We start from the raw sequence: 14656 nt of genomic DNA on the forward strand, positions 1-14656 counted from the left end.
GTTTGATATGTATTATTTAATTAATTTTATTCATTATTTGTGACTTTATACAGTGGTTTTGAGCTCCTTTTTTAACATAATCTCCAACATGTTTCTGTTATTCTTGTTTTAAATTAAATAACTCACAATTATCTACATTTTTATATTTTGTTTTCAAAAGTTTAGTTTTCATTTCGATCACTGCTGCTCTGCAGGTAAAAACAAATAATATTTTGAAAGTAAAACTGCTCTTTTTCCCGTTTGTATGCCGCAATTTGACGCAGCCAGGAAATAGGGGCGGGGTCACATGACGTAATTCGCAGGGAGGGAAAGGGTGATAATTATAAATATTATTATTTATATTGGTTTCTGTTTAGTTTATTATTATAAACATGAATTATGTGCTTGCTAATGGATCATGATTCCAACGTCTCTTACAGACTGACTCCATCACAAGGTTAGGTCTTGTTTCATTTTCATGTTCATGACTTATTTCTGTTCGGTTTCAGTTTCTTCCTGTTGTTGGATTAAAGCTGCTCCACCCACTCTGCAAAAGTCTTGAGCCATCTGGCCCTCCAGTTGATCGACCTACTGTTTCTGATAAAGTCTCATCAGAAACAGTCTCAGTGGAGGGATGGCGATTCATCACAGCTGGATTTTTAGCATTAACCCTCCTGTCCTTATTTGGGGCCCAGCAACTTTGGTTTAGAGCGATGACAGCAGTATTTTTGGTAGAAATCCAGGGACTGTAGAACGTGTACCTAACAAAGTGGTCAGAGTATGGAAAAGAGTGAAGACAGGTTTCTGTTTTTAAACAAACAGTTTCTTAATGCTGCTGCTAATCCCCCCCCCCCCAAACTGGTATTGTTTAAAAGGTCAATACATAGAGTTATAGCCATTTCTCTTACAATTCATTTCGGTTAATTGGGCAAGGTTATTAAATGATCTAAACTCTGGGTAATAATAATGCTAAAATGTATAATCCCAGTTTGAACGACAAGATGTCGTAATGACTCAACATAGCATTGATTTAACGAGGTCATAACGAGGACATTCTTGTTTGCAGTGATGGCCTGGGGAGAAAGCCTCTTTAGGAAATGAGTGTTGTTAAAAAATAAGAAACGTCACATCTGGAACATTTCAACACACCCACCGGTGAAACAATGCCCTCTGGTGGTGAAGGTTTTAAAAAATTGAGAGTAATTACAAAAAGCACCTTTATTGAAGTTAAGTAGAACCTCTCTCTGGTGCTGCCATGTTTCCTGATGGTTTGCTCAGTGTTCCACTCTGACTTTAACAGGATACGCTAAACTGTTTCTGAATAATTTCAAATAAAAACGAGTGTTAAGGGCAGATGCTAAACTCGAAGCATTAAAGCTGCATGTTTGATTCCAAGTGTCTGAGGTGCAAAAGAAAAACAAAACAGAGGAGAGACCTTTCTTTGTAGATTTTTTATATATCTGGGTGAGTAGGAGTGAATAAAGCAGTAACAGGAAGTGGAAACAATAAATAAGAACCTTTTACCCGCAGTACTACTGTTACAAAAATACGATAAAGAATATGCGAATGGAACGAAGCACTGATACCGTCATTCATCTGATATTACAGTAAGAAACGCTCATCTCATGCTTCTTGGTGAAACTTGTGCGTTACGCTTGCTGTGAATGTTAAGGACTCAAGATGTTGCTGCAGAAGCCAGCAGCAACTTCAGAGAGATATGATGGATAGATGGGCGGGCGGGCGGGCGGGGGGAGCCTCCAACAGCGGCCTCTCCCCTGCAGCTTCAGGACAGATCCTGGACACGACGGCAGATCTCAGCTGTGAACTCAGAGCACTTTGCACTTCCTCCCAGGTCCTTCGTCAGAACCTGAAACACAAACACATCAGTGAGCAGCAGCTCTTATTTCACAGGAATCTGCTCCAACCAGCAGGTGGTGCTGCTGACAGCCAGCCTGGATTAAACTGCAGACCCATCCACAGCCACTGGGTGGTGCTCAAGCTGACTTCTGTTGAATAAGCCTCCTAAGGCGTAACAATGTATCAACTGTCATCTCAGAAGAGCTCAACAGGAAGTATCCAGCAGCCTCCACTCAGATTAAAAGCAGCCCTGTCAACAGTGTCATGTTTCCCGTCTGCTTCACTCCAAGATACAGGAGTGTGACAAACCATTAGAAAAAAGATCATACAAAGTGTGATTTTAAGGAGGTCGTCCTCCAGAATGCACAACTGAAAGTGTAAGATTTTTTCCTGGCGGTCCTGGAGTAACTGCAGCTTCTCTCTGAGAGCATTTCAGGTGTCCTCAATATCATTCCAGCTGTTATTAATGACATTAGCAGAGGTTCTCAGACTCCACTAGAGTGGCTTTGGATGATTCACAATTGAAAATAATCCTATTTATTCTGGGCGTTGATGAAACCAACCAGATCGCCTGATACAGGCCGTTTTAGCTTCTCTGCTTTCTCTCGAGCTTTTCAGGCCTCCTTGCTCGTGATTGGCTGCCCTTCATAAATAGAAGGTAGGTGGGTGGGGCTGCTAAGACACTCCCCTTTCTTTGTCATCATCCAAAACCAAGAGTAAAAATTCAGTGTTTGGATCAGTCTGAGCTTTTGGCACAACGAGTTACAGACACGCTGCTTTCATTGTTTGAAACTTAAAGGAACAAAAATACTGGAGCCCTCCAAGGAGAGACTTCAGCCTCACCTTCTTGTCTCTGATGGTGTCAAAACAGGCCGTCTGGATCTTGTCGGCATGGTCATGCAGACCCATGTGACGCAGCATCATGACAGCACTCAGTAACAGGGCAGTGGGGTTCGCCAGGTCCATGCCGGCGATGTCAGGGGCGGTGCCGTGGACCTGCAGCACAAACATTCATTTTAGTTTGTCAGGAGAACAACAATAAATCTGCAGGTCTCCTGATTACAGACGTTTGGTCACAGGATTACAGGACTGCTTAACACTCAGATAATTACACTGTAAAACTGCCTGTTACAAGTTCAATCCAAGCATCAGTTTTGTGGGAAATATCTTTTAAAGAGTTTTACTGATGGGATTTTTCTGTGTACCAAGTCGAGGTGGAGCTCAACATTACTTCACCCCAGCAGCTCTGCATAATTCACAGTTCAGATTAAATCTTTATTCATCCCTTTACTGACATTTTCAGTAGCTCCTGTCTCTTTAAGGACACGACTGCAGCTGCTTGTGTGTGTCCACAGTAAGGTTACAACTCAGGCAACTGCACAGACTCTCAAACTCATTCCCAAATGACCACAGTGACATCTCTGGGGTGAGAGCCCCCTCCCTAAATTTCTACTTCTACCAGCAGTAAATGAATCCCTGGGAATGGAGCTTTTGTTCGCAAGGAGTCATTTACCTCATTGGTTGAAAGACTAAGAACACCTGACGACATATAACAAATTACAGAAGATCAGAAAAGAATATTTCATCTTTTTAAAGCATCTGCTTTAAAAGATTGCACATGCTTTTTGTGCAGAACAACAAGCAAGTGCAGTAAAACTACAGCATGAAGAGTAAAGTACTCAGTGTATGAAGCACAATAAAAACAGATGAAGCATCATAACTCAGATAAAGCTGCACGGCACTAAAAAAGACAAAGCGATACAAACCGATTCGAATATGGCGACTCCGTTGGCGCCGATGTTCCCGCTGGGAGTGACGCCGAGGCCTCCGATCAGACCAGCGCACAGATCACTGAAACACAGTCACATGACCTCAGCGCTTCCAATCACAGCCTCTGATTGGCACACAGGTTTCAGAGCGAATAATTCACTGACCTCAGGATGTCTCCGTACAGGTTGGGCATCACCAGGACGTCAAACTGGGTTGGATCCTGGACCATCTGGAAAACACAAGCATCGGAACATGTCAGGAAAGTACGGAGGAGGATAAGGGCCACTGGAAAAAAAACTAAACAAAAAGTGGGCACATCTTTCTTGCTTTTCCAGAATTTTTTTCCCAGAATTCTGGAAAAGCAAAAAAAGAAAAAAAACCCACACGTTTGTCGTGTGTTGTAAAGTTACTGTGGTGGCATCAATTAACCCTCTAAGGCTTTTCTTTGTTAATCTAAATTACAGTATTTTTCCATGAAAATAACTGACTCGTGCCTAAAAAAGCTTCTGAAAAAACCATTAAGTAACACTGAAATTAACCCCAAGTCCATCCAGCTCTGAACACACTCATTAAACATAATTATTTCACTGTCTGGATTAATGAGGTAAACACATTAACCCTTTAAGACCTACCATAGAACCAATTCTGCCAGAGCTTATATTATATGTTTACATGCTGTGGAGCCATTTTTGGGAGCATTTCAAGTTGCTATACATCAATACAACCATTACAGCCCAAATTTTAATAATATGTCTGCATTAAGTGCATAGTAATTACATAAATTGCAAAAAAGTGCAATAAACTACAAAAACATTGAAACTCGTTTTTGTTTTTTAACATATATTTCTAGTTAGAGAAATTTAAGAGGCTTATCCCTCAAAACTGTAAATACAAAAAAGTTGCACAAAATAGTTTCCCACCACAGAAAATTTATTTTGAGTGTCTTTTATTTTTGAAATACACCAATTTTTATATCCTGCAGGAAAAACAAAAATAAATATTATAATGCAAATTTGCAAAAAAGCAGCATATGCATCAAAATAAACTATTTCCAGCAGTGCAATATGAGTCCTAAGCATCCCAGAAACCACACAGAAAGTCATAAAGTCAAACATAACTTTTAAAAACACCAGTATAGGCTCATGAGGCCCTGATGGTAAAAAACTACATTTCCGCGAAAATGATGTCACTTCCGGTTTTGGGCAGGTCATGGCGGACATGCAAAAGTTCGCGCTGACGTCTATTCCAACGTAGGAAGTGTTACAAACAGCTGATCGGATCGGCAAAGCGTGTTTCTGGAATATTATGTTTTTGTTGCTGCAAGCGCTTTTTATGCAGTTTTTGCAAAACTATATGTGGAAGGAAACTGTGACCGAGGACAAGCTGATGGCATAAGATGTAAGTACAACTCCTCCGGTTTCATATGCAAAAAAAATTATTGCGCTATGTGGTTACAGAGCTACCGGGATTTAAAAATAGTTACGCAAAACAGAGCGTGCCGCTCCCACCAGCTTTAAAGGGTTAAATGCAGACTGTGAAACAGCTGCAGAACATCTGGCTGCTGAACTGTTTGGCGGACTCACATTGAGGCACACGGTGTCGAGGTACATCTCGGTAAACTTGATGTCTTTGTAGTTTTCAGCCACCTCGCGGCACTTTCTCAGAAAGAGACCGTCTGACATCCGCCTGCAAACAGAGTCTGAGTTACACAACAGCAACACAACATCTGTGGGGGAACACGACGCCTGACGGGGACAGAGTCTGAGTGTGTGAGTGACAAAACATGGGTAACATAAATAATAACCCCCAAACTGTTTGAACTAATTCGATTAAATAAGTCCTCTGATCACTCCTCTCCCTCAGACGTGCAAGCTGAGGTGGAGTGATTACTTGGATTTTGGCTTTCAACAACTATTCTTTGTTCATTGATTTCCTCTCTCCTTCTTTCTGTATGTTATCTCTAATCGACCCCTTTTCTTTACAGAGGTGCACTTGTGCCCCGTCCTAAAACAGGCTTCTGTTGGGTAACCTGTGGACTGACTATCAACAGGTGGTAGCCCTCGCTGGAGGCAGGCTGCCCACTGTCCATGTGAGATGGACTTTGGGTTTGGTCCCATGGGCCTCCGACTGGATGAATCTACCTCACCTCCATTTCTTTCCTGCTAATAAAGTGTTGTTGGCAGTTACTGATGATTAAGAAGTCAAACCGTACACTGGTGAATAAATGAGTTGCCTATGACTGTGATCAGGTTTCTGAATTTGTTCTTCCTCCTGCATCAGATGACGACAACGCCGCAGCCTCGGCACACGAGGACTCAACATTACGGTCTCACTGACTGACACACGGGGCGATGGGCTGCACTCACATGATGTTGGCTTTGTGGACGGCGGTCACGCTCATTCTTTTGTTGTTCCTGGCGTACTCGAAGGCGTACTCAGCGATGCGTCTGCTGGCGTTCTCGGTGATCAGCTTGATGCTCTGAACAACGCCGTCGACGATCTACGGCAACAAAAAGATAAGAAACGCACTGAAGTTACTCACAGCTGGACCGAACACAATCGAATCAACAATCAAACTGTGGAGGGACGCAAGAGACTGCACCTATGACCAGAAAAACAGAAGGAAAAGATGGATGTGGCTGAATACACATCTGGAAAACAAGGGTGGCTAAAAAAAATCAGTGGAAAACGGGGTAATTCTAAAGGAAGCGTTTCTGCTGCGTTAGCCAATAGGTAACGGAGCAAAAAATAGAAGGTTACAGCTGGTTCGATCGATTTAAACGCTGCGTTTTAAAACAGGAAGTCAAGGAGACCCTGCAATTCAGTCAGAGGAAAATTAGTGTAACAGACCCTCCTGCAGCCTGTAACTGCAGCCTGTGCTGCTTCAAACTTTGTGCTCAGTCACGGTTTCGGTGCCGTGCCAGTGCAGAAAAAGCACAGCTTTTCTGTGGAAATACATGGAACAGTTTCCAGATTAGGAAACAAGAGGGGTATGTGACGCACACAGGGAGGGGAGGCCTAATCTTTCAAAGATATAAAAGCATCGTTTTGGGGACATAATTAATCAGATATATACAAGGGGAGGTTTCTGACCTCTAGGACACTAGCAAACATCTTTTCCATGAGATTCGAGGTCTTTACCAAGTTAAACTTGTTCTCAAATAAGGTTTGACCTTACAGAGTTTCAGCTGCTGCAGTTATTAGTCCATCCTGAGGTCAGCTGTGGGTAAAAGTTGAGACAAGGAGGAGGGGCGACACGAATCACCAGACGGAGAACAGGCGGAGGGTCACAGGTGATGGATGTGAGACTTTACACACACACACGTTCACTGCCAGCTGGAAGATCTGCTCGGATGCCTCGTTCTTTGAACACGGACATCAGCGTTCATGCTAACAGGTTCTCCCAGCTGCTGGGCTTCGTGCTAACACCGTCTCCAGATCTGAGCTGACAGTGTGAATGCAGACGGAGCCACGTCGGGAATGTGTGGGTGAACAGGTGAACTTCAGGAAGCTGGCAGTGGTTCTGCCGTATTCACAAAACATCCAGAAGCACCAAGAAGATTTAAAGGACCGCTCCGCTTTATTTCAGCCTGCTGTGCTTTCCATTCACGTGTCTCTGGTGTGTCTGTGCCCAAATGTTTACACAGGTGAAGGAGAGCAGAACAGGCTGAAACGAAGCAGAAATATTTGAAGATCCAGAGGATTGTGCCTTAAACTTGAGTTAATAACAAATATCAAAGGATCTAATCAGCATAAGAAACTAACTGTCCAATCAGGAGTCCAGAGAATTAAAGACCTGGATCCACAGTCTGATGAGGGAGCTGCTCAGTGCAGGATGATGGTTAGCATGCTCATCATGTCTGCAGCACAGTGTGCAGAATGTGAAACAGTCTCAGGTCCTTAGTTTGTGTCTTTGGGATGAAAGTGAATCTATCAGAGGTGGAACGAGGTGCTCTGTGAATACGACTCTGGCGCCGCTTCCTCCTTCTTACCAGGAGACGAACGGGAGCAGAGCGTCCTGCCTGCAGCTGCTAGCTGACCTGCAGGGAACAGGTGAGGAGGCAGGTAGACCAACCAGTCAACACAGATAACAACACCTGCTAACAGCTTCCAGCAGCATCCTGACTCACACGCTAAAGAACTGGACAACAGTCACTGTGACAGATTCCTGCACACGTTTGCTCATTGGTGATTATTTTTGTTTGAATACAGAAAAAAAAACCCTGACAGGCTGAAGGACAAAAGGATGACATGCAGCTCCTAAATGAACAGGTGTGGATGACCTTGGGTGCACAGCCTTAATAAGTGTAAACTTGCTAGCTGTTGGTGAACAGTGGTGGATGTTCACCTTAAAATTCAATTCAATTCAATTCAATTCAATTCAATTCAATTTTATTTATATAGCGCCAAATCACAACAAATGTCGCCTCAAGGCGCTTCATAGATACAGAGAAAAGCCCAACAATCATATGACCCCCTATGAGCAAGCACTTTGGCGACAGTGGGAAGGAAAAACTCCCTTTTAACAGGAAGAAACCTCCGGCAGAACCAGGCTCAGGGAGGGGCGGCCATCTGCTGCGACCGGTTGGGGTGAGAGAAGGAAGACAGGATAAAGACATGCTGTGGAAGAGAGACAGAGGTTAATAACAGATACGATTCAATACAGAGAGGTCTGTTAATACATAGTGAGTGAGAAAGGTGACTGGAAAGGAAAAACTCAATGCATCATGGGAATCCCCCGGCAGCCTACATCTATTGCAGCATAACTAAGGGAGGATTCAGGGTCACCTGGTCCAGCCCTAACTATATGCTTTAGCAAAAAGGAAAGTTTTAAGCCTAACCTTAAAAGTAGAGATAGTGTCTGTCTCCCGAATCCAAACTGGAAGCTGGTTCCACAGAAGAGGGGCCTGAAAACTGAAGGCTCTCCCTCCCATTCTACTTTTAAATACTCTAGGAACAACAAGTAGGCCTGCAGAGCGAGAGCGAAGTGCTCTAATAGGGTGATATGGTACTACAAGGTCATTAAGATAAGATGGGGCCTGATTATTTAAGACCTTGTATGTGAGGAGCAGGATTTTGAATTCAATTCTGGATTTAACAGGAAGCCAATGAAGGGAAGCCAAAACAGGAGAAATATGCTCTCTCTTTCTAGTCCCTGTCAGTACTCTTGCTGCAGCATTTTGGATTAACTGAAGGCTTTTCAGTGAGTTTTTTGGACATCCTGATAATAATGAATTGCAGTAGTCCAGCCTGGAAGTAATAAATGCATGAACTAGTTTTTCAGCGTCACTTTGAGACAGGATATTTCTAATTTTAGAGATGTTGCGCAAATGGAAGAACGCAGTCTTACATATTTGTTTAATATGTGCGTTGAAGGACATATCCTGGTCAAAAATGACTCCAAGGTTCCTCACAGTGTTACTGGAGGCCAAGGTAATGCCATCCAGAGTAAGAATCTGGTTAGATACCAAATTTCTAAGCTTTTCAGCGCCGAGTACAATGACCTCAGTTTTATCTGAGTTGAGAAGCAGAAAGTTAGTGGCCATCCAAGTCTTTATGTCTTTAAGACATTCCTGCAGTTTAACTAATTGGTGTGTGTTATCTGGCTTCATGGACAGATAGAGCTGGGTGTCATCTGCATAGCAGTGAAAATGTATGCTATGTCTTCTAATGATGCTGCCTAGGGGAAGCAAGTATAATGTAAACAGAATTGGTCCTAGCACTGAACCCTGTGGAACTCCATAATTAACCTCAGTGTGTGAAGAGGACTCTCCATTTACATGCACAAATTGGAGTCTATTAGATAGATATGATACAAACCACTGCAGTGCAATACCTGTAATACCTACAGCATGTTCTAATCGCTCTAATAGAATATTATGGTCAACAGTATCGAATGCTGCACTAAGGTCAAGAAGGACAAGCACAGAGATGAGTCCACTGTCAGAGGCCATAAGAAGATCATTTGTAACCTTCACTAAAGCTGTTTCTGTGCTGTGATGAGCTCTGAAACCTGACTGAAACTCTTCAAATAAACCATTCCTCTGCAGATGATCTGTTAGCTGTTTGACAACTACTCTTTCAAGGATTTTTGATATGAAAGGAAGGTTGGAGATTGGCCTATAATTAGCTAAGACTGCTGGGTCTAGAGATGGCTTTTTGAGTAAAGGTTTAACTGCAGCCACCTTGAAGGCCTGTGGTACATAGCCGATTATTAGAGATAGGTTGATCATATATAAGATCGAAGAATTAATCAATGGCAGAACTTCTTTGAGCAGTTTTGTAGGAATGGGGTCTAAAAGACACGTTGATGGTTTGGAGGAAGTAATTATTGACGTTAACTCAGAAAGATCGATTGGAAAAAAAGAGTCTAACTTAACATCAATGGAACTACAAGTAGCTGTAGATAATATTACATCTGTGGGATGATTATTGGTAATTTTTTCTCTAATGATAAAAATTTTATTTGTGAAGAAGTTCATGAAGTCATTACTAGTTAACGTTAAAGGGATGGTTGGCTCAAAAGAGCTCTGGCTTTTTGTCAGCCTGGCTACAGTGCTGAAGAGAAACCTGGGGTTGTTCTTATTTTCTTCAATCAGTGACGAATAGTAAGCTGTTCTGGCTTTGCGGAGGGCTTTCTTATAAAGCAACAAACTATTTCTCCAGGCTAAATGATGATCCTCTAAATTTGTGACACGCCATTTCCTCTCCAGATTACGAGTCGTCTGCTTGAGGGTACGTGTTTGAGAATTATACCACGGGGTCAGGTACTTCTGATTAGAGACCTTAGTTTTCACTGGAGCTACAGTATCCAGAGTCGTACGTAGTGAGGAGGTGAAATTATTAACAAGATAATCGACCTCTGTTGGGGTAGCGTTCAGATAGCTGCTCTGCTCTGTGTTGGTACAGGGCATTGACGATGATAACAGTGGCTGGATTATATTCTTAAACTTAGTTACAGCGCTTTCAGAAAGACATCTACTTTGAAAATGGCCAAAGCTTCTAATAATGAGCTCAGTGTACCTACAGTAACCCCCGTGATCCAAAAGACCTCACAGTTTTTTCTACTCCTGGCTCTGAATGATGTCAGCAACAGAGGAAATCCCTAATATGGTTATCTGAGGCAAAGAAGCCCCACCCACCTGTTGTTCAAACACTGTTTTTGAGGGGCAACCAATCAGAAGGAAGCTGACTTACAAGGGGAGGAGCTAAAACAGCTTGTTTCATGAGCCGCAGCAGCAGCAAGGCCCAATGTGTAGAATAAGTGAGGCTTATTTTGAAATGTGAATCATGCAAAGCTGCTCTGGCACAGTCCACAAATAAAAACAGAACAAAATGAAGCATTTTAAACAAACGCACTACCAAACGTTTCACATACGGTATCAGAAAATTAAGCAGAACTCTGTGCATCGCCTGTGACGGCTGCTTTCACACACCCGTCAGGATTACTCAGGACAGCCCGCTGTAACCCTCTCAGCTCGGAGCTGTCGCACACTCGGCCTCCGTTCACTCACCATGTGTTCGATGCCGCTGTACTCGCCCTCCGTGTTCTCCCGGATGGTGACCAGGTCGACATCGGTGTACGGAGTCTTGTAGCCCTCAATGGAGACGCAGGGCCTCACGTTTGCGTAAAGGTCAAAGGTCTTCCTGAGCAGCAGGTTCATGGAGGGGTGACCTGCAGCGATGGGTGTCTTCAGGGGTCCTGATGGAGAAAAAAAATGTAAAAAACACTGACGAGCAGGAATCTTCCAGGAAATCTGTCTAAAGGTAACGGACACGTGCAGACCTTTCAGACCGATCTTGCTCCGGTCCATGGACTCTTTGGCGTCAGGAGGGATCATCCATCTGCCGCCAGGTCCCTTTATCGCCGTCACGTTCCTCTCCTCCCACGTGATTGGAGCCTTCAGAGGAAAATATTATTTAGAAACTGATCCAAAACCAATCAGTGCCTCCCACCTGACCCTCTTAGAATAGCCAGTAGTGCTTTGTATTTATTTCTTTCCAGCACGTTGAGCTAACTTTATAAGAAAAGGTGATATCACATGAAATTTTCAGGGCTGAAAACACACTAAAGATTTATCAAAATCCACCTGTGCTCTACCGTATCAATTTTACACCCACTCCAAGCGTCACAGTCCATATCTGTGACACAGAGGAACAGAAATGTGCATGGATCCGCTGAAGGTTTGCTCTATATTCTGATCATTTACTCGAGAAAACTTAAATAAAAAGTGTATTTTGGGTAACCATTGAAGGGTACAAAGAACTAAAGTTACGAGAGATGAAAAATGGTGGAAAAAAACAAGGCAAATTAGAACGCACCAGCTATCTTCCATGTACTTCGAGGTGCTTATAACTCAGAAAATACCCACAGCATTAAAGTACATTTTTTCACGGCTTTATTAAATATGTTAAAGTTACTGTTCCAAAAATGCGCTGACTCTGAGAGGACTCAGGTGAGATCATTTTCCAGATTTGGCCTCTAAAGTCTGATCAAACTTGCCTTTGCTGCTTCAAAGATCTTCATGACAGCAGCGGAGATCTCTGGACCGATTCCATCACCGGGAATCATGGTGACTGTCTTCACCTGCAGAGACAGAGAGACACAACTCAGACAGCTGGAGCAGATCACAGTCCAGCCGAGATCACGGTCTCTGCTTTCATGTAAAACATTTCCTGTTATTTATAAATGGATTTTCTGGGAGTTGTGAAGCGAAAAGCATCTATTTGATTGCATCCCAGGAAGGCAGAGGTGGAGCTACTCACCCCTCTTGAAAAGGAGGCTGAAGCCAGAGCTGGTTTTCTGACCGCCACCCCCACTGCCTGGGTCAGCTGGAAGAGACAACGTAAAGGTCAACTCAACATAAAACACACCAAAGCAGCTCAAAAACAACCTGATCGTGATGGTTAGTCTGTGTTCAGCTGTTTGAAAACACTTGCTGTTGATGTGTAAAACAAAACTGCAAAGAATCACTTTGATTATTTGCTGCTGAGGCTTGAAACACTCCTAATAATTCATATTATAACATTTAAAAATGACCTGAGGAGCTTATATGTACAAACTTTAAGTTCTAGGGCTAATTTCAAGCATCAGTAACAAATTACAAGAAGGGAGAAAATTATTACCACCACTTCCGCTGTTCTGTTTTGTAGTTCCTTTGTATGCTGATGTTGCTTATTTTTGGATAATGTAGTATATCTGTCACATTTGTTACTGCCAATTACATTACGGTGACTTTTTTCAATGCCGAGTTTATCTCAGGAGCCTCACATTATTTGACATCTTTTCCGTCAGTTAAAACGGGACCTGGAATTTAATCACAGTACGAGTTTAAGGTAAATTGCTTTATTTAAAAAGGGAGTCTGGTGTTCGTCTCCACATTAGTTAAAGCAACCATTTCTTAGCAGCCACACCTAGTTTGACTCTACCAAGAACTAGCTACATGTTGAATTTCGTGTATGCCGAAGTTATCAGAGGATATCCACTTTTCGTGAAATGTTTTCAACTAACTTCTACGATCTAATGATTCCATCTAAACTCTAAACTGAGCTTAAATTCGTGCAAATTTAAACGGAGGCTGACGTTGGTTTCTCCGTGACTCTAGTATGGATTTAGGGATCACAGAGAACTAAAGAGCAGAAAGAGCTGGACAGGTCGACGTATTGTCAAGGTAACCAGATTGAGGTTGGCGGAGGGGAACATGTGAAGAAAGTCAAAGTTGTATTAGACAGGTGAGACGAGGGTAAACGTCTCCGTCAGCTCCAGAAGCTTCCGTTGAGGTGAAGGACGTGGGTTCCTGGCTAAGGGCTAACCAAGGTACATCAGCCCGAAAAACACGCGGAGAGCGCGTAAAGACAGAAAAAGTGACAAACACAGGCTTCAGCACACACACACACAGCCCCGTTCATCTGTAACACACAGAGGTTTGGTGGTCTAAAACCGGGAATAATCACGGTGCTTCTTACCAGTGACCTCCACGCGTTGCCTGCCATTCTGCCCAGGAAGAGCTCTCCGAGATCGTCTGTGGAAGAGATGACTCACTCCGAGCTGCTGCCGAAAACCAACCTGGACAAAGATCCCGTGCGAGCAAAATGACTCACCCCGAGAGATCTTTGTAGCTGTACGAGTCATTGACGCCACAGGCATTTTTGGCGCCACCTGCTGGACGCTGCACCACCATCAGAATTAGTGCTGCCTTCAGGAGCAGTTAGGAAGATCCGAATCTGCACAAACAAGGCAAAAAAGGCGCTACTCTCCAGTCATCACCGTGATTAGAACATATTAAAAGTTTGTTCAATTCTTTTTTGTTTTTTTATTTGCTGTAATTAGGCTGGTTTTTAGTGGTTGCCATGTCTATTTATTATATCTTTTTTGTTGCTCACTTAGTTTTATTTCTTTACTTGTTTATTGGACAAAATGTATGTTTGTGTGAAACAAGAGAATTCGATTTATGTCATTTGAAAAATACACCTGTGTACATTACTTACCCCCTGGTGTCTGAGTAGTTTTTTGATTCTGAGGTTTATATTTTGCTGCTCCTGCTTCATCAATTCATCTACCCAACACTTGATGTCCACTGTCAGAGCTTTAATCTCTAGACCTGCATGTGAAAAAACACTCAGACTTGTGTGCGTGCACTCTTGTTATTGACTTTACTTTGTTTACTGTGAGCTTAGAACCTGTGGCTCTAAGCTCTAGAGCTGTGGCTTAGTGTTCAAATGATGTCTGGGATCCGATGGCACAGAACAGCCAGTCTAACATTCATCTTCACGGGATCAGAGCTTTCAATCAAGACAAACGGTTGACGATGACGTGACACACGCCAATATCCTGTGTCTGAATGGTGGGAAGGATATCTGAAATGAGAAAGAAAATCTGCAAACATAAATATCTGTATTTATTTTAGTATAACTTTATTATTATAAAAGGAAAAGAAACGAACAATACATGAAAAATCAGTTGAAAAAGAAAATGGATTTTACAACTTTTACGCTGATTGAACCCAAGCTGGAAAGCAAATTGAAGAAATGTGTGGTTGAAATAAAGAAA

General features: G+C 42.7%; 1 protein-coding gene across 1 annotated transcript; it reads right to left on the minus strand.

Annotated features, from left to right (window-relative positions):
* Positions 1–1415: 1415 nt before the first annotated feature.
* On the minus strand, positions 1416–13713 carry LOC102776224 (isocitrate dehydrogenase [NAD] subunit alpha, mitochondrial-like). The gene is made up of 11 exons (XM_006779682.3): positions 13573–13713; positions 12373–12438; positions 12110–12193; positions 11393–11507; positions 11121–11308; positions 5973–6106; positions 5190–5292; positions 3771–3835; positions 3603–3687; positions 2680–2832; positions 1416–1846 (listed from the first exon to the last, which is right to left on the minus strand). Exons 1-11 carry the CDS (start codon positions 13597–13599, stop codon positions 1763–1765), a joined length of 1104 nt encoding a protein of 367 aa, XP_006779745.1. The 5' UTR covers positions 13600–13713; the 3' UTR covers positions 1416–1762.
* Between the last annotated feature and the right edge of the window lie 943 nt (positions 13714–14656).

The sequence above is a fragment of the Neolamprologus brichardi genome, chromosome 1, assembly GCF_056152115.1.
Source record: "Neolamprologus brichardi isolate AB-2024 chromosome 1, ASM5615211v1, whole genome shotgun sequence".
Lineage (NCBI taxonomy): Eukaryota > Metazoa > Chordata > Actinopteri > Cichliformes > Cichlidae > Neolamprologus > Neolamprologus brichardi.